We start from the raw sequence: 27,505 nt of genomic DNA, 5'->3' as shown, positions 1-27,505 counted from the left end.
TGAGCTCAATCCTTGAAGGGGCCACTTAGGGATCAGGGGCAAAAATTGGTCCTGCTAGTGAAGGCAGGGGGCTGGACTTGATGACCTTTCAAGGTCCCTTCCAGTTCTAGGAGATTGGTATATCTCCTATTATTATTTATAATACATGCCTACCTCTCAGGTGCTTTCCAACCCTAGCCTAAGCAGATAACATAATTCACCTTAAAGGATTTAAGGTTCCTTGTAGTGGGCAAGTTAGCTTGTCAAATTTTGCTTTTACTACTTATATGTACTCTTAAATCTATACCCACCCTAAGAAGCTCTTTGTTGTTCATGTATTTCGTATTTAATAAGTATTCAGTTGCTTTTATTAAGGACATTATACCCTTTGTGTTTGACATATTTGTATTGTGTCATGATTGCCTCCACATATATTGCAAACAAATCTGGCCTCCACCTGTTGTTTACCTTCTTGCATTCTGTCTTTATTCCTTAGCATGTATTTCTTATTCAATGAATTTCAGGGTTTTTTTACTGTTTGCAAACACTTTTAATTTGGGAAGCATAGTTTTCACTAGCCTAGCAACTGCCCACTGTCTTTTGAAAAGTCAAGTTCATTTCTCACAATAGCCTGTCTTTGATATGGTTATTGATTATACCACAAATAATTCACTATAATATAGTACATTAGTTAACTGCAAATAAATTTGATTTATTACGGAGGTTGGTAACATAATGGTCAGTAATCTCACCTGACAGCTAGTTTCTTGTCAAGAAAATGTACTTTTCCCATGGATCTAAATATTCTTGATTTTTTTGGAAGACTAACCGTTTCAGTTTTCTTCTTGCTCCCACTGGAATATCTTGTAGATTTCATTGCCTCTAGGACTGACGCATGTAGCTGAAATAAAGAGCACAAAATGGCACAACCTTATAAGAGCTTACAATATCAGTTCAAAAACACCACTTCAGGGCTTTGCTATGCACAATTTAATGAGTTAGCAGAAAAATCACCATAAGTAGAAAATAACTTGATTAAAGAACCAAACATGGTGCAGTCAAAGGATTCATATTTAGCACTCCTAGAATATCACAATATATTTCTTAATGATTTATGGTGATCACCACATTAGAGACTTACGAACAGAAGGACAAAATTCTTAGTGCCACCATTTCTATTCTATATAGGTTCTTATACCATGGTCATCATAGTGTCTGAGGCCCAGACCCACAGACGTATTTAGGCTCCTAACTTCCATTGAAGTCATGTGTTTGTTCTCTCATGCACCCGCTCCCTCCGGGGAGAAGTGTATGCAGTGGAGTGTTTTGTTTTGGATATTTTTTTATAATATATTTACTTGGCATACAGTGTGTGTGTATACATACAGTATATAGATAGATATGTTGCTATATGTTTATGTTAGAATAGGTTAGAACCTTGCACTTAGATCAGAAGGTCGTGAGGTTTGGGATGATCCTTAGTTCCCTTGGGAGTTCATTGCATAATCTTGGGCTGGCCCACAAAAAAGCTTTGTCACCTGTCATCTAACCAGCTTCTTGAGCCTAGGAAAATTAACTCTGAACAGCTGCAAAAAAATTATATTCCAGGAAACTGGAACAGAAGAAATACTACAATAAAAATTCCAAATAGTTATTGCAAGTGGAAGCGCATATTAGTTCAAGCGTGGTTGGCATTCTTTCGCTAAATCATTGACACCAAGGTCATATGTCATAACCATTACCCTCAGGGTAAGTCTTATTCAAGGAACAGAAGACATGTAAGCAAAGCCAAGGAGGACACTGACTGTTTATTGAGGCTTTACCAAATGTTACTGACAGATGTAACACATGTACACCCAGTAAGTAAAAAACACCAAGAGCGTAAACATAGGCTCCAGTTGGCAGATCCACTTCAGCAGCTGAAGAGGGCAAGGCAGAAGGATCTGTTTTGGGAACACGAAGCACATGTGATCAGAAAGCCATGGAGGTCCAGAGACAATAGTTCTTGACAGATGTCCAATAAAAGACAGAATAACACTTTCATTTATCAAGGGCATTTAAGTTTTTTTACTTTGATATCCATCGTGCATATTTCTATTTGTGTGTTTTATTAGTGGATTCTGTGTATTTTTATTGTTGTTTTTGGTTGATATTATGTTTTATTTGCAATTGGTTTAAAAAAATGGATCCCATAGGAGAGATGTATTAGCTCTAGTTTATGCAACTTTACTGTGTGTGCAACCTTCATTCACCACCATTGTGCTTATTCATTAGAATACAGCCTTTAATTACATGATCTCATGCAGTATATATTCCACAGGACCCTTGCCACATTCAGAGCCCAGGATGGATCAGCTCTGGGGATGAATCAGGGCTGCATAGTGAATGAAGCTGCTGTCTGTAGGACCCCTGCCTCATTTGCTGTGGAAGGTGGGTAGTGAATGAAGTATGGGATTGAAGGACAATCTCATGGGAAAGGCCATTGTATGCTGTCTTGGAATATCGAATTTCACCCCAGCTCTGCCACAGAGTCCCTCTGTGAGCTAGGAAAGACACTTAATGGCTGCCTGTACATGTTCGGTTTAATTGATCTGATCTGCAGAAACACCGGGCAGTGGGAGCTGGGCTTTAAACGTAGGGAATGCTATAGACTCTGAAAAATCAGGTCCTAGGTGTCTCAAATTCAGCACCCACAAATAGTGGATACTTTTGACCTTAATCTTACATGCTCACTCATCCACCTCAGTAATTAAAGAGGATCATATAACACAAAGGTGAATTATGGGGGATGGTGAATTAAGGCTCTCAAGGGAACCATAATACTGGTATTTCCTAAGTTTGAATTGCTTAGGGTGACCAGACAGCAAGTGTGAGAAGTCGGGACAGAGGGTGGGGAGTAATAGGAGCCTATATAAGAAAAAACACCAAATATGGGGACTGTCCCTATAAAATCGGGACATCTGGTCACCCTAGGATTGCTTGACTTGGAATCTCTCACAATGACCCTTTAACACTTTTTTTTTGCGGGGGAGGGGGAATCCCCTTAGCGCAGGGTAGCAAAGTTAAGGTACCACCCCAGGGGACAGTCACCCCGTTTCTCTCAGCAACCCCCAGCCCAGGGAGCTGCGGCCCCATCCCTGCAGGGGGCAGAGGAGGAGCTGTGCAGTTGGCTGGGAGCAGGGCAGGGGGGTCCCTGGAGGGCACAGGAAGGCGGGGCGAGAGTGAAGAGGCCGAGCGAGCAGGTAGGTGGGGCGGGGCGTCTCTCCCGGCTCGGCAGCGCTGAGGAGCTCGAGGGCAGCGCGGCTCGCTCCTCCCCGCCTGCCAGTCCGGCGCTGCGGGGCTCGCCGGCGGCTGGCTCGGTGCCGGTGGGGGGAAAGCAGCCGGGAGCAAAGAGGATGCAGCCGCCTCCTCCCGCCACGCCGGTGCCGGCTCCTTTAGCCGTGTTGGATCCCACAGGTAAGTCCCGGCGCTGGGCACCGACAGCAGCAGCGGGCGCCCCCGGCCCGTGCCCAGAGGCAGCGCAATCCCGGGCACCTGCTGCGGGGCAGAGGGCGGGCAGCTCCGGCTCGCGGCCGTGAGGAGCCCGGCGAGGCGCTGAAGTTCTGGGGGCTGCTCGGTGCGCCCGCCCGCCGGCCGGCCCGGAGGCGGGGCCCGTGCCTGGAAACCCCCGGCAGCTCCCGGGGTTTTGCTGGTGCGCTTCTCGGCTGGGGACACGCTCTGCCTTCGCCTGACCAAGGGCTGCTTAACCGGGTCTCGTGCTTTCTCCAGCGTGCAGTCAAGCCGTAACTTCCCGGCCCTGAGAGGACTGCAGTGCACATCAATCTACTGGGGGGGGGATGAACTGGGAAGGCTTCTCCCTCTCCCCCAAACCCTGCAGCTGCTCGGGGAGTTGAGACACATCACCAGGCATATTTTTTTATTTGTCTCGGAAACCGTTTTTAAATGTAATTTAGGTAGTTATAGTTACTCTTGTCTTATGGTTGTTCGTTGATTGTTTAACCGGCTGTGGGCACAGATGCTAGGACTCACCTATGTAGCGGATACACTGAAAGCAGTAAACTTGTTGAGTATTATTAAATTCTGGATTTGACATTTCTGATCGCAACATCGCGAGGCTAGCAAGACAGTACTATTCCCCACCCGACCTCCCCCCAATACTGCAATTCTTAATTTTTCACAGGGAAAGATCTGTTCCCTGGTAATCTCTATGAGATGCAATACTACTGATTTGCCTGTTCATTTATAAATGCTTGCACTTGCAATGGAGGAAATAATTTTCTGCTCAGATGAAGCCCAATTGATCACCTTCTTAAATAGCGATCTAAAAACATATCACAGAGTGCCTAACAACTGAAAGAGGAATAAGGAAAGAATGTGGAGATAGACAAACTCTATATATCAAACTGAATTACCTTTTACTATTTTAGTTAATACTTTTAAGGTTAAAAAAGGAACCTATTCTATGAGGTACAGTACAGTACTGTTATTGGTGGGTTGTAACAATCCCTCTCTACAAATTAACTCATTGTCAAGTGTTATCATTCTGCTCTTTCTTGTCACTCTCCTTTATCACACTGGGACATTTAAAAATATTTTCAATTTATTTTTTTCATTTAGCTGTTGCATTATTTTCATGGAATTGCTGTAAGGATAATGTAATATAGAAATGGGCTTTGTGCATGTATGCAATACATCCTTTTCTCTCTTTACTGAAAACATCCTTTTCTCTCTTTCCTGAAAATTAACAGTAACTATGCTTGAGCAGTTTGGAGTGTCAGCAGATCAGGGTACAGAGTTAGTTTTGGCTCTTTTCCACTTACAGATGGTTTATGGCTATGATGGGAGTATACTGTATTCAGTAGTAGAAGCAATTCCACTCAAACTTTTGACTGATGCTGTTGAAATACCTGTATGACAATTGGTTTTATTTTTTTACATTTTTGTGTTGCTAAACTAATCTGTCTCTGAAAAGGTTTGTTTTCGCTTCCTAAATGTACAGGTTTGTTTTCTCTTCCTAAATGTGTCCTGGAAAATACAAATGAAATGTAAAAGAGAGGTTCAGTATTTGATTATTCCCCCAAAGTTCCTTAAAGTCAAGATAATCTAGAAAGTATCAGTGGTAGTTCTTGTGTATGTCATTCAGTATGGTATATGGAGACCTTGCCTTTACCCAAACATCAGGACAGCAGTCAAAAAGGATGTACACCCTTTATATTTTTGTTATTTGGCAGTTTTGAAGAAAACCGGGAATAAGTGGTAATAGCAATGATTTATTTAGGATATTCTCTATGTGATTTAAGTATTTATTCAGTTAAACTGTCATTGTAACCATTGATTAGCTAGTCATTTTAATTATTTATTGGTGAAACAATTGTTGCCAAAGCAATGAAGTCATAGTGATACTGCACAGGATCAATTACTATAGCTAAACTATTTACAGTATTAAGATCGTTTTTTTTCTTAAAGTCTACTAAAAAACTCAGCAACCTTTTTTAAGGACTAGACTATACAATATACTCATGGGTTCTACAATACAACTACATAATGGAGACAAGAGTCAGATAAAAGCTGCTAGCTTGTGCCTGGAAACGAATGCAGTTGCATATGGTTTGGTTAGTTTTAGCACACTGTTTTAGTCAAGCATTTAACCAGAAAAGAGGAAGTAATCACCAAAAGCAGGGCTGATATCTTTTTTTTTTAAAAAAACATCTCAGCCCATCACATTTTAGTTTTAGGAGGCAATGTAGGATTAGTTCAATGTCATTAGTATAGCACATTTTTAAAAAATACACAATGAAAAATATAGCCAAGGAAGATATGGCATTGAAGGGAAGACTGGAGTACTGAAACATAATTAATTTAGCCCCAAAGACATATAAATCTCATTCCTTAAATATTAGCTTCATAGCTACAAAATATTAGTTGCAAAGCCTGTATTAGCCCTTTGATGTTATATATTATGTTACGCAGGGTTAACTTGTATTACATGATTCTTTGTAACATTATGTAATGTAAAACATTGAAAAATTTTCCCCTTACAAATCTTTCTCCTATAGATCAGGGATGTTAATATACGTTGTGCTCAATATTAATTAGAGACCAGTCTCTTCACATCTACATCACCTTCACTAGAGCAAGATGACAAAATGGTGTGGTGTTGATCTCCCAATAAGTGTGATTTGTGCTCTGCATTTCCTCCCTTGCCAAATTCATTCCCTCTTATTTTTCCCATAGACTTCCAATTGGCCTGCTTGCAGGAGACTGTTGATTGGTTTTAACAGGAGTACTTGCATTAGCAAAGCAAGGTGGATTTAGACATTTTGGAGTTGGACTGTAGATTATAGATGGCTTTTCTAGCACTGACAAGTCATGCCTCACAGGTCTCTTTCTCTCCCCACACCTTCCATCACAGACCTACTGCATCCTAAAGTTATACCTTCCCCTTCACAAGCCTCATCTTTCCCTGTTCCAAACCCATGCCTCCACCGCTAGGGTTGCATCATTTCACTCTGGCAGAAACTGGACTAGGGTCTTCCCACCAAATCATACATCTTTTGTCAATGCGGACACACTCTTCCCCAAATAGACTTCTGCTGGCTGTTGTGAAAAGGGGTCCTCCAGTATATTTTCCTCAATTCCTGATTGATTGATTGACAGGGGGTTCTCTGACTCTGTTTCCCCCATCTTTAGGGTGCTGGGAAGGGTTTGAATGGCACTGTGTTCCCTCTCTTGACTCTAGGAATGATGATCTGTACTTCTTATCCAACCCAACTGCTGCATGTGTATGTAAGCTCTACGTGCCTTTCTCCTCCTGTCTCTGAGCTGCTCAGAAGAGGAGATTCTATTTTCTCTTCTCTGTGTCCTGATGGTTTTCTTTGTCCTTCGATGGAGGTGGGAGTAGTATGGTTTAGGGCCTCAAATAGATACTTAGCCTGATAAATGTTTATTAGGCAGAGCAGAGAGTACTAGTGGGTTATTGCTTTTTCTTGGACAATTTAAGACCACACCTGGTGGAGCACGGATCAATGATGTGGAGGTTAGCATTATCTGTCTATCTAATCTATCTCTCAGATTTTTTTTTATAGTATCACTGTGGTATCTATGCTTTGTTATCACATTGCCAGCCAAGATTGTTGAGGAACATTACCATCACAATGTAATGCTGGTAATAATTTGTGACAGTCCTTATTTGATTCTTGATTAGAGCAGGGGCTCTAGTAAAGATGAGTCTACTGCAGGGGTCGGCAACCTTTCAGAAGTGGTGTGCCGAGTCTTCATTTATTCACTCTAATTTAAGGTTTCACGTGCCAGTAATACATTTTAACATTTTTAGAAGGTCTCTTTCTATAAGTCTATAATATATAATTAAACTATTGTTGTATATAAAGACGTTTTTTAAAATGTTTAAGAAGCTTCATTTAAAATTAAATTAAAATGCAGAGCCCCCCGGACCTGTGGCCAGGACCCGGGCAGTGTGAGTGCCAGCGAAAATCAGCCTGTGTGCCACCTTTGGCACGCGTGTCATAGGTTGCCTACCCCTGCTCTACTGAGAAGACTTTCCTTTCATTTGCTTGATTCTTGGAATGGTGAAATACTAATAGAAAAAATTGGGGAATTCCAGGGAGGGACAATTTAATATTTTACAATTCCATCTTGAGTAACTATGCATCAGTTAACAGGGACTGACTAATTGCTACTGAGAGTGACTTCAGCAATAACAGGTTGGACAGTTAATGGGTTTGATGAATAATCTCCTGTCCTGGCAGGGGCAGCTGCACTGAAGAGGAATTTGCCCCTAGGAAAGATGGCAGCAGTATTATCTCATTCGTTACCTAGTTGTTCAAAGGGCCACTGTAATTCATGGCTGACACTCTGTAACAGCCCTTGCCACTGGAGACTGACTGAGGTGTATGCTGAATCAGACCCTAACTATCTTCTCCCTCAGTACCACAGGGATACTTCTGACTGAATAATTTTGAATTGTTTTTGGCTGCAGGTAACTGTAGCTGAACACTTCTTGCCCCACAATGGGTAGCTATATTAAAAGAAAATCCCAAACATATTGCATCTGCCCTCTAAAAAGCAAACAAAAGCTATGGAATTTTTTTTTAAATGGCAGCACTGCTGTAGTCAATAAAACAGTATCAAAAGGGAAATAATAAAGCTTTGTACTTGCAGTGCTATTCCTTTGAAGATCTCAAACTGCTTTACAAATAAGCCTAATAAACATTTATCAGGCAAAGTACAGAGTTGAGGCTCTAAACCACACAAATAGTTATCATCCTGAGCTACATACATAGATAATGTTAAGCATTATGTTCATTTAAAATATGAGTATTCTGTTAAGACAATATTAAATTATCTCCGTAAACACCAGGGTTGCCAATAAATGTTACAGCCCAGGCTGCTGGAGCATTGGAAATGCTGAGTCTCACAGGTAAATTGGATAGTGTTCTTTCCCTGCAATGTTTATGAAGGCACTTGGTATTGTTGAGATTGTAAAAAGTCTTCATGTTTTTTTTTTTTAAAGGTAAGGCCATATGTGCTGCCTTAAACTTACGCATTCATGTCTCACTGAAATAAAATTATACAGACATTTTTCAAAACTGTAGTGTAAATTTTACAAGTGATTTTTCATTACTGGGAATTTTACAAACACACAGAATTTTGAGGCAGTATATGATCTGTAAGCCAAATTTGTAGTAGATTACACATACTAAGGTCCATTTTGAACATAAAACATTTCTGTATTAGTTCTTTTGGTCTCCTCAGAATCAGTAGTTTCCAAAATGATTGAGATTTCATTTTATTTTATGGTATGATTTTGCTGGCTTTGGAGTGTCATATGGAATGAAGATTCAAAATTCAGAACACTAGTCTGACCCTCAAGAATGTTGGTCACACTGGAGTTTTGCTCCAGTTCTCTTTCTTCTTTGAAATGAAATGTTCTTGAATAGTAGCACTGAACATCCTTTGCTAGAGGTGTGCCTATAGAGTAGCAGACTTTTAAGATAAGAGAGCTTTTTCAGGGTAATGTGACTATCCTAATGTTGTCCTTTGAATCACAGTATTTCATATGTAGTTTGTGTACATTACATATTCACATCTACAGGTGTTAGTAACATTGTGAAGTTCTTAAATATCTAAATTAATTCCTTTTAAAATGTGTATGTATTTCCCTCTATATTTCCTTCTACCTTCTCTTCCTTATCTGGTCAGTTTGAGTGATGTGTGTGTGTCTCTGGGGAGGAGGTTATTAGTGGGAGCTTTCTTTTCTTTCTTGTTTTGTTCTTTGTTTTTATGTGATGTGTTGGCTTGAGGGCAGGAGAATTAAAGTTCCCACTCCTTAAGTATTTGGGCCAGATTCAGTTCTGCACCAAGATGCACTCAGCAGTAGAGAGAGGTTGGAAGGGAGTTGAGGGGAGGTTTAAGGAGGGAAATGGTCATATGTCAGATGAGAATTGCTGTAGAAGCTCTGCTCTCTCCTTGGCCCTGTCATGCCCTTTTCCACCACAACATACATCCTATTCTGGGGATAAAGGACGACTGGCATAGAGCCTGGCTCTCTTTAAGATAGTTGAGAATTCTCTTCCACTAGGGGAATTCTCATCTGGCAAACTGTGGCCAGATTATGTCCCTTTTGTGCTGCTGAGGTGGTGGAAAGAGGGCGGAAGTGAGGCTGAGAATCTATCCCCTTTTCTGTTTATCTTTTTGTGAGATAGTGTTTTTTTTTGTTTGTTGGTGTAGATTAGAAGATGACTCTGTGTGTGGGAGGTTATGGTGAGCAAAGGTACTGAGGTTACTGAAGACTTCTCAGGGTGAAATAAAATCAGAAAATCCCTTTGGCTTCCATTGAAAAATACTTGATCAGCATAGATGGAATGACTAACTTAGAAACCTCTTGCAAGCAGGCTTGACCGGTTAATGCCTGATCTGTTGTTACTAAGGCAGACACTTGATGATTCTGAAGTGCCATGTCATGCAAATTTGGCTTGTGGTTAGATGAAGATACCTGGCTGGTTCTACACAGATATTCAGTGATCACTAGCCTCAAGCAGAATAAAGATGTGGGCCAATAGCTGTGATATTTTCATGCTGCTTGTAATGTAGAAGTTAGTCAATGATGGAGATGAGTTTGTGCAAAGCATATGGCTGTTTCATGTATCCATGGGGCTGTACCAAGTATACCAAGTTTTGTGGTTCTGGTTACGCAGTAGGCCTCATAGATGAGTATGGTAAAGTGGTGCTGGCAATGCAGTTGAAGTCCTCCTGGATTAGAATCCTTGGGAATTTTCAATGTATATTTGGACATCAGATTGGATAGTCTGGTCTGTGTGCTCCTTGAAGTGATGGATTGTCTTGATTTTTTTTTCCCCCCTTGGAGGCTTGAGGAGTGCTCTAACAGGACCAGCCATATGCTTAAATTGGGTCTGCAACTCTCTCAATATTTGGTGTTTTTCTTAAAGACCCAGCACCTGGAGTTGTGGGATTATGTGAGGATCTCAGTTTTCATTTAAACAAAAAGTTTCTAGTCTTTCTATTTTCAGAGAAAAAAAAATTGAAAAAGTGAAATCTAAGCACTCAAAAACAAGAAGCTAGATAACCGCATCCCTCAACAATTATTTTAAAAAATCATTGTTTTTAAGACAGTTTTTGACTTTGGGTGGCAACCTGACTCATGATTTTTGAATGCTTGAGGTTGGCCATATTGGGTCTGCTTTAGATTCTTGGATTTGTAGATTAGCCTGTTGAAAGATCTGACCATACCCTCATGCATTTCGGTGCATGGGTTATTCCATACTTCTCTCCTTCCTTACCACCAATGGACCACCATAGATTAAACGTTATTGCCAAAAGATGAACCAGATGGGGCACAGATTGGGGAGGAGATGGCTGGAGTCACCTGGATTAATTTCTAATTGTCTGTTGTTGTGTTCTTCAGTAAAGCAGAGCACACTTCATACTGAAGAAAATATTTGAAGCGTTACTGGTTCTGTTTGAGGAATATCAACAAACATATCTCAGTTTTTATATATGTATTCATAAAAATTAGTTGATGAATTGGTTTGCAAACTGAATCTGTTCTGTGGTGTGAGATTTGAAATTCAAAAACTGAGTTTTACTTGGTCACATGAGTCACATTGTATTGCTTCTGTTCCCTGATTGGCTTCTTGTTTGCAATTTCTTCCTCTGATTGCTTTTTTCACATTTGCCCACAGTGGACTCCTTCTCTTCGGTTCATTTTGAATGTTAAGAGGGTGTAATTTTAGATGGCTATAGTGATTTATTGTATTTTTTTAAAATATATTTTTACAGAATTTTGGTGAACTATAGGCAGGAGCTCTATAATAATTATTTTAGAAACCGAGAGTTGCAACTCAAAGATACACTTCTGCCTCAAAGTTAAAACAACAAAATGATAATAAGGTTATTATTAGAGCTGGCTGACTACAGTAGGTTTATCTGCAATCTTTTACTCCTGGCTACCTGAGTCCAAATTGAGATGAGATTAAGTAAATTTCACAGAACAGTTCCTGTTAAATAAAATAATATATGTATAATATATCACAAATTCATTAGCTGCAGTACAGCTTTACTTCAGAAGATACCAACTGGTTTGCTTATCTGATAAATTTTCTCTTTATATTTATTTTCCTGATAACACAGCAGAGCTTCTGCTAATCTTTAAAATTCACATATTTATGTGTTGTCCACTTAGAACCAAATGGGAATTTTGCCAAGGTAAGGATGGTTTGAGGTCTGCAGAATTGGCCTACAGATGTGAACAACAACTTCATTACAAGATTTACCACAGATAACTGAAAAAATTGTCACTTCAGCTTAGTAAAACCTCATCTTGTATGTGTAAACAATGTATTAAAGTCTACTAAGCTCCAGCTAATCTTTATATAATTTAAGATCCTCTCTCTGCTGTAAAATATTATCCCTTGTTGGGAGAAAGGGTTAAAAATGAAATAGTTGGAATGAGCTTTCATTTCATACTTGTACTGCCAAGATTGCAATGAAAAACTATTTTATATTTGTTTCCCCCAACAGGACAGTTTGCAAAACGAAAGAAGACTTCTCTCTGGTTCACAGTTTCTCTGCTGGTAGTGTCTGTGTTCATACTGACCATAGGACTTGCAGCTACCACAAGAACAGAAAATGTTACCGTCGGAGGCTATTACCCAGGAATCATTGTGAGTAGAGAAATGTATTTTAGATTATCCATTATTACCAATACGCTATTATGGCATAGACACAAGCAACCACAATTGATGAGGGAAATTTCAAACCCTGTTGCATTACTGGTGAGGGAAAACCTAAGGTGCATAATGTTTAGATCTAGTTCTGTTATGTTTGTGATTCAGGTGTAAGCCCTAATCCTGCAACTTGTGCATGAGGGTGACCACTGTGCCTGCATGGAATCTCACTGAATTTAATAGCTTTTTGCACAGGCACATGGACTCAGTTTCAAGAATGGGCCATCATTTTCTACTGTATGTTAGTAATGACTTTCAAGCCACTTAATTCATTATCACAACCTTGATTCTTAACTGGACTTTTAAATTATTATTTAGTAAAAGACAGAATATACTTTTAATGACTTCAAAAGGTAGTTTAGCATTAACTTCAATTTCATTGACTTCAGTAGGATGGATCATTCACTTGCTTAAAGTTTAAGCACATGTTTAAGTACACTGCTGAATTGGGACCTGAGTGATTACAGTGTACTATTAGCTCTTGTTCATAATATAATTGTACATTTTAAGAAAAGGGATGAGTATCTGTTAATACTATGCATAAATTTTGTATTGCCAATCATTATTTGTAAATTACAATTGTTCTTTCTAGCTCAGTTCTCTAATATGTTAAAATCATGCTGAGAACATATTTGTTGGAAGGATTAATTTTAGGGTAATAATCTATATTAAGTGGTGTTTAAAAATGGAATTAAAATCCATTACAGGAATAAAATTTTAAAAGAATGAATTCTTTGGATCAGTTAAAATATATAGACTAATACAATGGCATAGTCTTTAAACAGTTATTTGTAATTGAAATTAAAACATTTAAAAAATAAACTTTCTACAGTCATTCCATTGGAGGAAATGTAATGGGTAATAAGTAATAAAGTTCATGTGCACAAAGCAGTTAATTATAGCAATTAGTTTATTTTAGGGAGAAAATGTCTGTGTACTAAACAAAAAAAATATTTCTCTAGATCATTTTTTAAAAATAAAGTGTTACAAATTTTTATTTAATAGGTTGATAGAATAGCTAGAAATGTTCAGAATGATTTTGCAAATGAAAACCTTTTAATAATGATTTTTCCCTCAATTTCATTTTAAGCTGTTAGAGCTAATGACATTTTGTAAAAGCATGGTCATTTTGCACATTTGTGGTTGATCATTGTAGTAACCGAGAAAGAGCAATGATTAATACATCGTCACCCTGTATTGATACAATTACAGCTTCTAATAGTGTGAGATGGCAAGCAGCTTCAACTCTCATTGACTTCAGTGAGAGCTAAAGAAGCTGAGCGCCTTGCGGAAAGTATTATCTAAGAGGAGTATTAACATACCTATTCTGGTTCCATTTTTCCTTCACTAGTAACATTTCATTCACAAAGTCTGACTGACAGTTCCTTTCCTGCTGTGTGAATGCACCATACAATACATAGATTTATGGTGCATTAGCTTAGGAAGTATCAGAGCAGCTGAAAATGAACACATTTGTAAGGTAAGATCATGGTTTTTCATTCTTGATGTGATAAACTAAATGTTTATTTTTATGGAGCAATGAAAAAATAAGACTGCTTGTGAAGAGAGAAATTTAAATTGGAATTAAAAGAAGGGTGGTCGCAGCTTGCTCCCATGGAATTTAGTAACAATGCTCTTAGTTCAGTGGGACAGGATAGGGCACTAAAGGTGCATTAGGTTTAGCTCAAGTGACTTTGGTCTTTTTAAAAAATATTATGCAAAATGACTTAAGCCCCCAGTTCTCTTAGCACTACTAAGACTACTTCAAACATGCATAAATTTACTTGTGTCAAACTAAGAAAGGGGAGCTATGCAAAAATGAGGAGGTTAGTTAAACAGAAATTAAAAGGTACAGTGACTAGAGCGAAATCCCTGCAAGCTGCATGGACACTTTTCAAAGACACCATAATAGAGTCCCAACTAAAATGTATACCCCAAATTAAAAAACACAATAAAAGAACTAAAAAAGAGCCACCGATGCTTAACAATCATGTAAAAGAAGCAGTGAGAGCTAAAAAGGCATCTTTTTAAAAGTGGAAGTCAAATCCTAGTGTGGTAAATAGAAAGGAGCATAAACACTGCCAAATTAAGTGTAAAAATGTAATAAGAAAAGCCAAAAAGGAGTAATAACAAAATGTTCAAGTACATCAGAAGCAGAAAGCTTGCTTAACAGCCAGTGGGGCCACTGGACGATCGAGATACAAAAGGAGCGCTTAAAGATGATAAAGTCATTGTGGAGAAACTAAATGAATTCTTTGCTTCAGTCTTCATGGCTGAGGATGTTAGGGAGATTTCCAAACTTGAGCCGTCCTTTGTAGGTGACAAATCTGAGGAATTGTCACAGATTGAAGTGTCACTAGAGGAGATTTTGGAATTAATTGATAAACTTGACAGTAACAAGTCACTGGGACCAGATGGCATTCACCCAAGAGTTCTGAAAGAACTCAAATGTGAAATTATGGAACTATGAACTATGGTTTGTAACCTGTCCTTTAAATCAGCTCTGTACCCAGTGACTGGAAGATAGCTAATGTAACGCCAATATTTAAAAAGGGCTCTAGAGGTGATCCCAGCAATTACAGACTAGGAAGTCTAACGTCAGTACCAGGCAAATTAGTTGAAACAATAGTAAAGAATAAAATTGTCAGACACATAGAAGAACATAACTTGTTGGGCAAAAGTCAACATGGTTTCCTGTAAAGGGAAATCATGTCTTCCTAATCTATTAGAGTTCTTTGAAGGGGTCAACAAACATATGGACAAGGGGGATCCAGTGGCCATAGTGTACTTAGATTTCCAGAAAGCCTTTGACAAGGTCAATCACCAAAGGCTCTTACATAAATTAAGTTGTCATGGGATAAGAGGGAAGATCCTTTCATGGATTGAGAACTGGTTAAAAGACAGGGAACAAAGGGTAGGAATAAATGGTAAATTTTCAGAATGGAGAGGGGTAACTAGTGGTGTTCCCCAAGGATGAGTCCTAGGACCAATCCTATTCAACTTATTCATAAATGATCTGGGGAAAGGGGTAAACAGTGAGGTGGCAAAGTTTGCAGATGATACGAAACTGCTCAAGATAGTTAAGACCAAAGCGAAGAACTTCAAAAAGATCTCGCAAAACTAAGTGATTGGGCAACAAAATGGCAAATGAAATTTAATGCAGATAAATGTAAAGTAATGCACATTGGAAGAAATAACCCCAACTATACATACAATATGATGGGGCCTAATTTAGCTACAACTAATAAGGAAAGAGATCTTGGAGTCATCATGGATAGTTCTCTGAAGATGTCCACGCAGTGTGCAGTCGCAGTCAAAAAAGCAAACAGGATGTTAGGAATCATTCAAAAAGGGATAGAGAATAAGATGGAGAATATTTTATTGCCCTTCTATAAATCCATGGTACGCCCACATCTTGAATACTGCGTACAGATGTGGTCTCCTCATCTCAAAAAAGACATACTGGCATTAGAAAAGGTTCAGAGAAGGGCAACTAAAATGATTAGGGGTTTGGAATGGGTCCCCTCGGAGGAGAGATTAAAGAGGCTAGGACTTTTCAGCTTGGAAAAGAGGAGACTAAGAGGGGATATGATAGAGGTATGTAAAATCACGAGTGATGTGGAGAAAGTGAATAAGGAAAAGTTATTTACTTGTTCCCATAATATCAGAACTAGGGGCCACCAAATGAAATTAATGGGCAACAGGTTTAAAACGAATAAAAGGAAGTTCTTCACACAGCGCACAGTCAACCTGTGGAACTCCTTACCTGAGGAGGTTGTGAAGGCTAGGACTATAACAGCGTTTAAAAGAGAACTAGATAAATTAATGGAGGTTAAGTCCATTAATGGCTATTAGCCAGGGGTAAGGAATGGTGTCCCTAGCCTCTGTTTGTCAGTGTGTGGAGATGGATGGCAAGAGAGAGATCACTTGATCATTACCTGTTAGGTTCACTCCCTCTGGGGCACCTGGCATTGGCCACTGTCGGCAGACAGGGTACTGGACTGGATGGACCTTTAGTCTGACCCAGTATGGCCATTCTTATGTTCTTATGTGTGCATAAGTATTTGTAGGACTAGGGACTTAGTAATTTACTCCATTATTGAAAAATTCCCTTTATCTACATTTTTAGTTTATATTAATTATTAAATTTCGTGGCCCCGATCCTGCAAATGGCTGCATGTGGGAAGACCTCTGTGCCCACATGGAGTTTCACTGAAGTTTATGAAGCTCTGCATTGGCTCTGGGTTCCACCTGTGTCAAGCAGCTTGTAGGATCAGACCCAGAGCTTGTTCAAAAAACAAACACAAAAACCCCCCACCAGCCAAACAACCAACCAAAGAAACCCCTAACAGCTTCCCCCTCACCTTCTGTAAATGCTGTGTGTGTTGTTGTTTGTTATTATTTTGTTTATTACAGTAGCACCTAGTGACCAACTGAGATGGGAGCCACATTGTGCCTGGCACTGAGGAGACAGACAGCCCCTGCCTCAGGGAGCTCACTATCCGACTAGACAAGGCAGATGTGGGATTTGACAAACAGTGGGAACATTGTGATGGCTTACAAACTCCATGTCTGTGCCATGATGATTTTTTTGGTGGCATTTGTTTGTTTGTTTGTTTTATCCATCCATCCATCTTGTTTTTCCCCATGATGGGGTGTGGGTAGGGGCTGTTAAAAAGGGATTGATGAACCAAAAGGTGGGGAGAGGAGACGCTGAAGTGGGGGAGTCAGAAAAGAAGGCATGGAGGGAAAGTGGCATGTGGATGAGGTAAAGTGACCATGCAGAAGTAAACAGCCAGCAATACAAGGGAAAGGATGCCCAGAGTAAAATCTGGGGAAAGAGTCTGATGACCTCATTAGCCTCTAGAGGTTCCTGTTGCAGCTGCTTCTGTGTTCGTTGCTGGCTGGTCTCTGGTTGGCTCCTCCCAGGAATTTCTCTTTTTTCCCCAATCCCACACGGGCCCTGGTGTAGGTCTGGTTCAAGATGGGATCTGGTTGGAAGGGATAACCCTGGCTGAATTTTATTTCCCCATCCTCCCTCCCCTCATGGTTCAATTGTGCTGCTGCAGTTGCCTCTGTGTTGAGGGTATTTCTCCACTGCAGCTGGGAGATGTGATTCCCAGCACTAGTAGAAAGACTCATGCTAGCTCAGCTCAAGCTAGTGCCTAAAAATGGCAGTGTGGATGTTTCGACTGGCAGAGACTCGGGGTAACTACCCAAGTCCAAGCCTGCCCTTGGATGGCTAGCCCAAGCTGTGACCAGTGGCACAATGGCCATGCTGCTATTTTTAGGACGCTAGCTCAAGCTGATGTAGTGCCAGCCTGTCCACCCGTGCTTGGAATCACACCTTCCTGCTGCAGTGTAGACATATCCTGTGAGGAAGGGGTAACTCTAGCTGAACTCCATTCTCCCTCTCTTCTCGCTAATGGTGCAGCTGTACCTGCTGCAGGTGTGTCTGTTTGCTGTGGGATGAACGGTATGAGAAACACTGTACTCTTTAGCAATTTAAAAACATCTTTTTCTTAGGACCTGCAATATTTTGCAATTTTTAAAAAAAGGTAAACATTAGGATTTTGGGGACTTGCATTAAAATAAAACATCTATTTTTTGAAGAAGTTGCAGTTGTCTCTTGCAGTTTCATAATGTCTTAAATATGTATACTTTTATAGTATAACCATGGGTAGAACAAATGTGAAATGCCATATTTTTCTATATAATTTATTGTTGCTTTAAAATGGACATCAAAATTACTTACAGTAATATCAGTACCTATGTTATTGAACATTGATGACTATTGTCTGTATTTTCTTGTCCCAAACTCCACATTGACACCAATGGGAAGATTTGCCTTGAATAAAGAAGGCAAAGTTGGCCACCCTGGAACTGCTAAAATATAAGAAAATTCCCATTCTGATTGTTCCCTGTTGCATCTCATGATTTCTGGCCAGTAATATATTTATACTAAATATTTTGCTCATTCTCACAAATTGTTTTAGTTGGTTTATCTGCCCAACATCTCACCTTAAATATTGTGACATTCTTGTATGTTGCCAAATAAGCTGACCTGGTGTGTTTCTCTTTTTTGTTCTTTGCATTAGCTTGGCTTTGGATCTTTCCTAGGAATTATTGGAATCAACCTGGTAGAGAACAGAAGGCAAATGGTAAGCAACAAAACTTTTTTTCTTTTCCGTTTACTATTAAAAGGCTTAATTGAAGAAAGAACGGATTTATGATCTGTAGTTACCATGACTGACTCCTGCAGTTCTTAGTCCCAGGGTCAATTGATTTAAATCACTGCTTTTAATCATGATTTTAAATCTGCATGCAGGACACCTTGATTTTAATCATGTTTGCATTTGTACTTTAGTTATTTTCCTAAAGAAAACCGACAACCATTAAAACATGTTGATTTGCAACTAAATATAGTCAAAGTCAAAGTTCCCCCAAGCCAATGGGGGGACATTAAGGCATGTCATTTTCATAGCCAATGATACACAAGGGAGTGATGTGGCCAACATCAAATCTGACTGCCCTAACCCAATGGATGAGGTACCCATTTTGCAGCTGGGTGAACTGGAAGGGGCCTTCTTTTTGCTAAACGGGAGGATACGCTATATCTATATACATCAATTTAAGCAATTATATTGCTTGACTTAAATTTATTCAGATCTTTAATTTTTACATATTTAACATTGTTAGAAAATGGTGAATGATGCATTTCTTATTTACTAGATTAATTTTTTACTTGTGGTTTGTGTCAAGCTCTATTTGGATGGGAATTCAAAGTCAATTAAAATGCACAAATGGCATTTTAATTTTTTTAATTAAACTTATCTTAAATCTTGGGTCGAGTGCTGTAGCTATCTTTAGAAATTTCCATTTGGTATCTTCTTCGTTTTGTCAATCTGCTGTGAAGGTGTTCTTAAAACAAACATGTGCTGGGTCATCATTCGAGACTGCTATAACGTGAAATACATGGCAGAATGCAGATAAAACAGAGCAGGAGACCTACAATTTCCCCCCAAGGAGTTCAGTCACAAATTTAATTAACAATTATTTTTTTTAATAAGCGTCATCCGCATGGAAGCATGTCCTCTGGAATGGTGGCTGACGCAAGAAGGGACATATGAATGTTTAGCGCATCTGGCACGTAAATACCTTGCAATGCTGGCCACAAAAATACCATGTGAATGCCTGTTCTCACTTTCTGGTGACATTGTAAATCAAAAGCGGGCAGCATTATCTCCCGTAAATGTAAATAGATTTGTTTCGCTTAGCGATTGGCTGAACAAGAAGTAGGACTGAGTGTACTTGTAGACTGTAAAGATTTACATAACTGCACTCAAAAACAAAACAATGTAATAAAAATTGGCATTTGTAAATTGCACTTTTACGATAGAGGTTGCACTGCAGTACTTGTATGAGATGAATTGAAAAATACTGTTACTTTTGTTTCATTTTTACAGTGCAAATATTTGTAATCAACAATAATAATATAAAGTGAGCACTGTGCACTTTGTATTCTCCGTTGTAATTGAAATCAATATATTTGAAGTGTTTTGAGTTACTCATGGAGTTAACTGTGATTAATCGCAGTTTAGTAGCCCTAATTTTTATCTATCCTCCTTAGTCTTTTCTCAGGAAAATCTCTCATTGACTTTAATGGAAGTTTTGCCTGAGTAAAAACTACTGCATTTGTCCCCTAAATTTAGTTATTCAGTTCTTTCTGTCAAGATTTTGGGAACTATAGAATGCATTGTAGCCTTGTATCTACTGAGCATAGAATGATGTTAGCAATGCCTTCTGCAAAACTGTGTAGTTTCAAAAAAACAGAACCACTATCTATAGCTCTTATTACCAAGGTGATAGCAGAGTTTCTCTGGCTAGTTTAGACATGGCCTGACCATTACATTTATGTAGGGGTTTGCTGAATTAGGTCTTACAAACATAATTCAGCAAATGTCTACATAAATGAGTTGCTTTTACTTGTGTGAGCACTTATTTAGGTAATTGAGACTATTTGGGTGAATAAAGTTTTGCAGGATTGGGTCTCTAGATAGTGTAATACAGTTTCCCTACTCAGTGCAAAAAGTGGTTGTGTGGTGGATGAATATCACCTTTGTCCTATATGCATTTTACACTAGAAAAATCATAGTTAAACTTCCTGAAATACTACAACTTCAGTGGGCCTACACTGAATTACAACAGCTGAGGAACTGACCAGTTACTTTTGTTCTTTGCTATGTATTTTAGAGCAGGTTATTTTTTGAGGCTTCCTGTTTTCTTTGTCAGTAAAAACTGAATTGCTTTTGCTATTTATAAACAAACAGGAAAATAATTTCAGGACATTTTTCCATTGCACGGTAGTTTTCATAATACATTTTCAAGTATTCCCCTATCTTTGAACTTTTGTTTTGCATTTTTAACAACTGTTGCCCCTGATTTCTATATCAGAGTTCAGAGCTGCTAACACGGCTAATTCTGACCCCTCATCTGAAGGCAAAAGAATGCTTGCCAGATGAGAATAGGATTTTGTTTTCCACTGTAATCAGGATAGTTTACTAGTTGTCATCACTCTTGACAGTAGTGTTACCTCTCAATTTTTCTTTAATTCACCTCTCAGTTTTCCACCCCAACAGGCAGTCAAAAAGCTGTAAAAAGTGAGTTGAATGAGACGGTGCTTGAAATTCAGACTGCATGGTATATTTGTAACATTCATGCAATAAGGACTGTGGGAAATGCATGTCATAATTGCTTAGTATCAGTGTCTGTTTGCATATCCCAGCATGAAATAGTGAAAGAGCAGGCTTTTGGTGTAAAATATGCCATGGTGGAATAGAAGGAGAAAAGTCTGACAGATGAAGAACTAGGTAAGAAAATAATTAGAAGTCCAATTAAACGTGTCATCCATCAGTAGATCCCATAATCTGCAAAAACATTAAACATTATCAAAGGTAAGGATGAGTCAGTAGCTTGTTTTTAAATATTATAGAAACAGCTTCTAAAACAAGAGGGATTATATCATAGGTTGTAAGATCCAGGGCTCTAATTATTCTCTTGCGTTTAACTTAGTGTGTTCTGTTGAAAGGCTTGGGGGTAGCTGAAATGGGTTTTCAGCCATCATTAACAAAGCGAGTACAAAAGCCCAGATAAGTATAGAAATTTTACAAATGTATCATATTACTATAATGTAAAAATGGTTTATGAATTCAATCCAGTAGGGAAGGCAAATGATTTATCAGTGGCTCTAAGTTTAATTGAACTTAGTTTGAAATAGGCCTTCAGTGTAATTTGAGACTAACCCAATGCAGAACTGAAAATGATATAGCCCTGTCTAATGACTTGATTCATTTTTGTTGTTTCAAAAATCTTAACATGAAAAATCAGTGTAGATTCAGCCACAACAGAGAATTTTTTTATTAACTTTTCTTGGTAAACCTGTTGTTTTTCCCAAGTATCAGAGAGGTATCCGTGTTAGTCTGGATCTGTAAAAGCAGCAAAGAGTCCTGTGGCACCTTATAGACTAACAGACATATTGGAGCATGAGCTTTCATGGGTGACATGCATCCGACGAAGTGGGTATTCACCCACGAAAGCTCATGCTCCAATACATCTGTTAGTCTATAAGGTGCCACAGGACACTCTGCTGCTGTTTTTTTCCCCTGCAAGTTGCATTTATTTTCAGTCTACAGCTGTTCATTGCTGTTAATAATAGCTTTCTTATGATTGATATTTATAATGTCACTCCTGGGGGAGTTCTGCGCTGAAAATTAAAAATTCTGTGCACAATATTTTAAAATTCTGCAAAATCTGCATATTTTATTTGTCAAAATAACACTATCTAATCATGCCAGTTTTAATTATTTTGATAACTTATTTCAAAATACCTGTCAGTCAGTATGTCTGTAACAATACAGACACACACACAATTCCCCGAGGAGTAGAGCGTTAAAGAAACCCCTATGACAACACAGTTCCTGTTTCTCTGTCCCCTCCCCTCCAGAGGCCAGCTGTGGGGCACCCCCAACCCCAGCCCAGACACCCATGCTCCCTACCCCACAGAGCCCAGGAATCCAGAGGGAGAAACAGCCTGATGCTCGAACCTGGGCTTGCATGGAGTTTCCTGCACGCTGCCTCCTTCCTTCAGGGCATGCTGGGAACTGCAGCTTCTGGGAACCCTCCCTCTCCCGGCAGTGTCTTCTATGTGCAAGCTGGGCTCTGCCAGGTCCAGCAGCCCCTGGTGGCAGCCAGCAGCTCTGCAGTCCATTTATGGGGGGTGTTGGAGAAAGGAAATTCTGTGCACACAACATTAATTTCTGCACAAATTCTGCATTGCGCAGTGGCACAGAATTCCCCCAGGAGTAATAATGTATGTGGATGTATGCTATGGTTAGGTAGAGTTAGTTCAGAAGAAATCCAGTGCTGATTGAACATGAAAGAAGGTGAAAGTTCTGTCTGCTAGAATGGCCAACACTTTGGTTGTGCTTAAAGTATAACATTGATGATCACCATAGAGAGAGTAAAGTGATCAGATGCTCCACTATTTCATACACTTACCAGACATAGGGAAGAATTTTAAACCTAATTCTGTGAGATATTGAGTACCCTCAATTCCCATTGACTTCAATAGACTGACTTTGGTATAACCCGAATTCAGAGGGAATACTGAGTGCTTAGTAGCTTGCAGGATCAGGCTTGTTATCTCACTGGCAATTTAACATTATTTCTCTACTGCTGTTAATTTGCTCCCCTCTCTATGTTGTGCTGAATTTCCACCAACAAAACAAAACAAAAAATTTGCTATCAGCCAGTCAGGGGACGATCTCTCACTGGAAGAGGTAATTTGGAATGCTTGGAACAGGACAACAAGAAAATGACTGAAGGAAAGAATGGTGTCTCCATCCCCCTCAAAAAAAAAAAGTGTACAGCTGGTGACACTGATAACAGAACAGTGTACAATAAAAAAAGAAGAGAAGTAAAACTCTGTTATAGTCAGAGTGGCTGCTTATTCCAGTTTGGTGCCTGGAAAATACAATCATTGTAAAATCTAGATTTGATTGTAGGACATGAACCAACCTTGCTTGCTGTCTTCTCACCTTGGAGTACAGAGTATTTGCAATTAAAAAAACGAGATGCTGAAATTAAATATAGGGATCTGAGAGGTTGAGAATAAGCGAGGGTATCCATGACAGCAGAGTATGAGATTAGAATGTAGAGTCAGACTGACACACGGGTGAAAGTGGATGCATTTTTCAGCAGCACTACCATTTTATTTCAGGAAGGGAAATTAGTAGCTCCATGAAAAGCCTCTCGTAGGCTTTGCCTAAAGTAGGATTTAAAGGTGTGGTGTTAGAATGCGTTAGTGAACACCTTCTAACACTTTCTAAAAGTATAGCGTAGACAAGCAAGCATACACTTTAACATGTGATAAACTGGTTGGGTTAAAGCATGGTCTGTCCTTTAGCTAATCCTAGTGTTAGCTAACATGTACTAACCACACACCTTTTAAAAGCTAGCCTGGAGACAGCTGTATTGTTTAGGTGGCTGAAAACAAAATGTCTGCAGTGGTGGTGCCTACCAATGGTGGTGATAAAGGAGGGGGGAGTAGTAACTAGCAGATTTACAGGTACCTTTAATGTCACAATCCCACCAGCCAACAATAGCTAGCAGTAGGGTAGCAGTGAGGGAAGAGGTTCAGCTACCACCGAAGTCACAAGCCTGCTATTCAGTAGTGAGAATACAACAGAGCAGCAGCAGAGGGACTAGGAGTAGACGAGAAGTGTGAGAGAGGAAAGAACAGAGCAGCTCTGATCATTCCCAGGCTAGGATGAGCTACCAGATTGTTACTGATAATGTTGTAGTTTGTGATTATAGTATAGAGCAGGGGTCCCCAACGTGGTGCCCACGGGCACCATGACGCCTACGGGGGCATCTAAATGCGCCCACGTCCTGGCCGGCAGTGGAGCATCTGCTGAAATGCCGCCGAATTCTGCCTCAGAAATTCAGCGGCGATGCCTCTCGATGATGCCACTTACTGCCAACAAGTGACGTAATCGAGAGGCATCGCCGCCGAAACGCCGCAGAAATTCGGCGGCATTTCGGCGGATGCTCCTCCGCCGCCATGGTCCTTTGTCTGGCGTCTGCCAGATGAAAAAGTTGGGGACCACTGGTATAGAGAGCTGCCTACAGCAGTTCTGAGGTTGGTATTTATCTGTAGTTATATCATGTTGTATGTTTCTTTAAAGAGAGACCCTGTCAGTAGTCAGAAATTGGTTTCTCACATACGTAGAGTTTTTAAATTTTAGGTTTTCCCAGTAAATATTGAGGATCTGCAAAAAAAATCTCAGATTTTTCCATTCTTCAAATTTATCAAAAGACAGGGCACCAACAGATGGCTGGTTTTTGGATCTGTCATGGGGGTTACATTTCAAATAAAATGTTGAAAAAGCAACTATTACAGAGTTTGGAGAAATGAAGCAATAACATTTATTTGTCTCTGTGTTTGGTTGTTTAGAGTCACATGCTAATACTAATGGTCCTGTGCAGTGCTTATGAGGTACTGTGGTGCCTTTTGTGGCAATACTTCTACAGCAACTCCAGTTTTGCTGTTAGGTACTGCACATTTCTTTCTGAAGCTGTTGCTGTTCCAATGCAGTTACATGTGGAAAGAGTATTCAGAGCCAAATCTCTTCCAATTTCTGACACTGATTACATTTTATAAATAGTTTACAACCATCGGAAGCTGTGTGTTTGATATTTATTGTAAAGAAGGAAGTTATTAAACTTCCCACAAGAGTTATTGAGACTAATGCCTATCAGGATCAGTGCAATGAATTGCACTTTTTCTGCTGTTCAGATGCAAACAGAGCATCCTAGAGGAAAGGGATTTGAGTGGGAGTTTTGAATAAAGGTTTAAGTTGCTGGCAGACACTTTCATATATAGGGTTGCCAACATTCTAGTTGCACAAAACCAAACACCTGAGGCCCCCCCCCCCGCTCACTACATTCCTCCTCCCTTGGTGGCTTGCTCTCCCCCACCCTCACTCACTTTCACTGGACTGAGGCAGGGGGTTGGGGTGCAGGAGGGGGTGAGGGCTCTAACTGAGGGTGCGGGCTCCAGGGTGGGGCCAGACATGAGGGGTTCAGGATGTGGTAGGGGGCTCCGAGCTAGGGCAGAGAGTTGGAGTGTGGGAGGGGGTGAGGGCTCTGGCTGGGGGTGCTGGCTCTGGGGTGGGGCTGGGGATGAGGGGTTTGGGGTGCAGAAGAGGACTCCAGGCTGGCAGGTGGGGCCGAGGGATTTGGAGTATGAGAGGGGGCTGTGGGTTGATGTGGGGGTTGGGGTGTAGGAGGGGGTGAGGGCTATGAGTGGGACTGGTGATAAGGGGTTCAGGGTGTGGAAGAAGGCTCCAGGCTGGGCCAAGGGGTTGGGGCACAGGGGAGGTGTGGTCTCTGAGGTGGGGCTAGGGAAGAGGAGTTTGGGGTGCAGGAGGGGGTTCTGGGTTTTGGGGGGCTCAGGACTGGGGCAGGCAGTTGGCGCTCAGGGTTGGGGCATGGGCTGACCTTGGGTGGCTCCCGGTCAGTGGCGCTGTGAGGGGGCTAAGGCAGGCTGCCTGCCTGTCCTGGCACCATGTTGTGCGTGTCCCAGAAGCAGCCAACAGGTCCAGGTCCTAGGCAGGGAGGCCAGGAGGCTCCATGTGCTGCTCTTGCCCACAGGCACTGCCCCCCCAGCTCCCATTGGCTGGGAGCCAGTGCTCAGGGTGGGGTCAGCACGTGGAGCCCCGTGGCCCCCCTGCTTAGGAGCTGAACCTACTGGCCGCTTCTGGGGTGCAGCACGGTGCCAGACAAGACAGCCTGCTTTAGCGCTGCGGCACCGCCGGCCGAACTTTTAACAGCCCAGTTGGTGGTGCTGACCGGAGCCTCTAGGGTCCCTTCTTGACCTGCTGGTCCGGTCAAAAACCGGACACCTGATCACCCTAATCATATATTAGACTAATGAAAGCATCTTATTTGCATGAAGAGAAATTGGTTTAACTTTCTTTGTATTCTTGAGGATAGGTCTCTGTCACTCTTACATGAATAAATGAAGAGTCTTGTTTCATATTGCAAGGGGAAAAACAGATCATGTGATGATAATCATTGTCATTACCATGGTATTAATTCCACTCTTGAACTCACACTTATTATGAGGTGAACAGCACTCCTGTGTGTTTGGTTTTTTGCCACTGCGAATCCATACTTCATATTAGGACCCAGGAAAGAGAGAGAAACAATTAATGCTAATGTAAAAAAATCAATAAGAATGGTACAAAATAATGTGACTATTAACTGCTCCTGTATTGTTTAGCTCCCTTTTTAAAAATGAAAACCCAAGCAATCCATTATCCATAGTTTGTTGGCACCATATATGTGAGGTAGAGATTGTAATATAAATTAATTGCATAAGCTGAAAACAAACAAGGAGGTTTATAAAGACAACCTGTTTAAGGATGCTGATAGTGTCTGAGCTCAAAAATGGCTTTTTAAAATTTGTGAGATATACCCTAAAATGATGTGATAAAGCAGTGAAGGGCATAATACCTAAGCAACTTATTCCCTAGGAGCATCTTCCTTGTTGACTTCTTGGTCCCTATTAATTTCCTCCAGTGTAGGGTTATAAGCAGTTTTTTCCCCAGAGCAGGTCCGTAACCATGGCAGAGTGAGCGGGGCAGCTGCCAAGAGAGCAAAGCTGCAGGAGTGGAAAAATGAGATGGCAGGGCTCAGGCCAGTGGTGATGCCAGGATGCCTGGGGTCGCCGCTTACCTGCTATCCTGTTTTCAGTTTAGGGAAATATGTTCACCCTCTGACACAACCAAACCAAAACATTAGGGGGTGCATATATGCTCGTCTTGGGCGTAAACTGCCTACTGGTGGTGCTGTCCCAGAGTGGCTTTAAATTCTACAGAACCAAGTAGCTATTGCCCTAATGTGGCCTTTCTGCAACTGTTTGCATCTTTCCATCTTCCAGTTGTTACGTGTCTGTTAGGTTTCCCCTTTCAAACTGCTGAGGAGATGGCACATCCTTGCTGATATCTTGGCATATTTTTGAATTTAGAGTCTTGTTACTGAGTCAGCAGATGTTTGGACTGTCACATGTTTGCAGCACTGGAAGCAGTGGCGGCTCTAGGTATTTTGCCGCCCCAAGCACGGCAGGCAGGCTGCCCTCGACGGCTTGCCTGTGGGAGGTCCCTGGTCCTGCGGATTTGGTGGCACGCCTGCAGGAGGTC

The 27,505-nt window shown here is 40.5% G+C and overlaps 1 protein-coding gene across 3 annotated transcripts in view; it reads left to right on the top strand.

Annotated features, from left to right (window-relative positions):
• Positions 1-2,296: 2,296 nt before the first annotated feature.
• Positions 2,297-27,505, top strand: part of TMEM255B (transmembrane protein 255B) — a 102,029-nt gene continuing 76,820 nt past the window's right edge. For 2 of the 3 annotated variants that reach the window (XM_045007298.1, XM_045007294.1), the window contains exons 1-3: positions 3,321-3,435; positions 12,037-12,179; positions 18,341-18,403. In XM_045007298.1, the coding sequence (XP_044863233.1) occupies positions 3,375-3,435; positions 12,037-12,179; positions 18,341-18,403 (267 nt within the window). In that variant the 5' untranslated portion in view covers positions 3,321-3,374. Of the gene's footprint in view, positions 2,410-3,320; positions 3,436-12,036; positions 12,180-18,340; positions 18,404-27,505 lie in introns of those variants that run through there. The other variant, XM_045007284.1, reaches the window with a different exon arrangement.

The sequence above is a fragment of the Mauremys mutica genome, chromosome 1 (genome assembly GCF_020497125.1).
Source record: "Mauremys mutica isolate MM-2020 ecotype Southern chromosome 1, ASM2049712v1, whole genome shotgun sequence".
NCBI lineage: Eukaryota > Metazoa > Chordata > Testudines > Geoemydidae > Mauremys > Mauremys mutica.
This window is presented reverse-complemented; position numbering and strand designations above follow the sequence as displayed.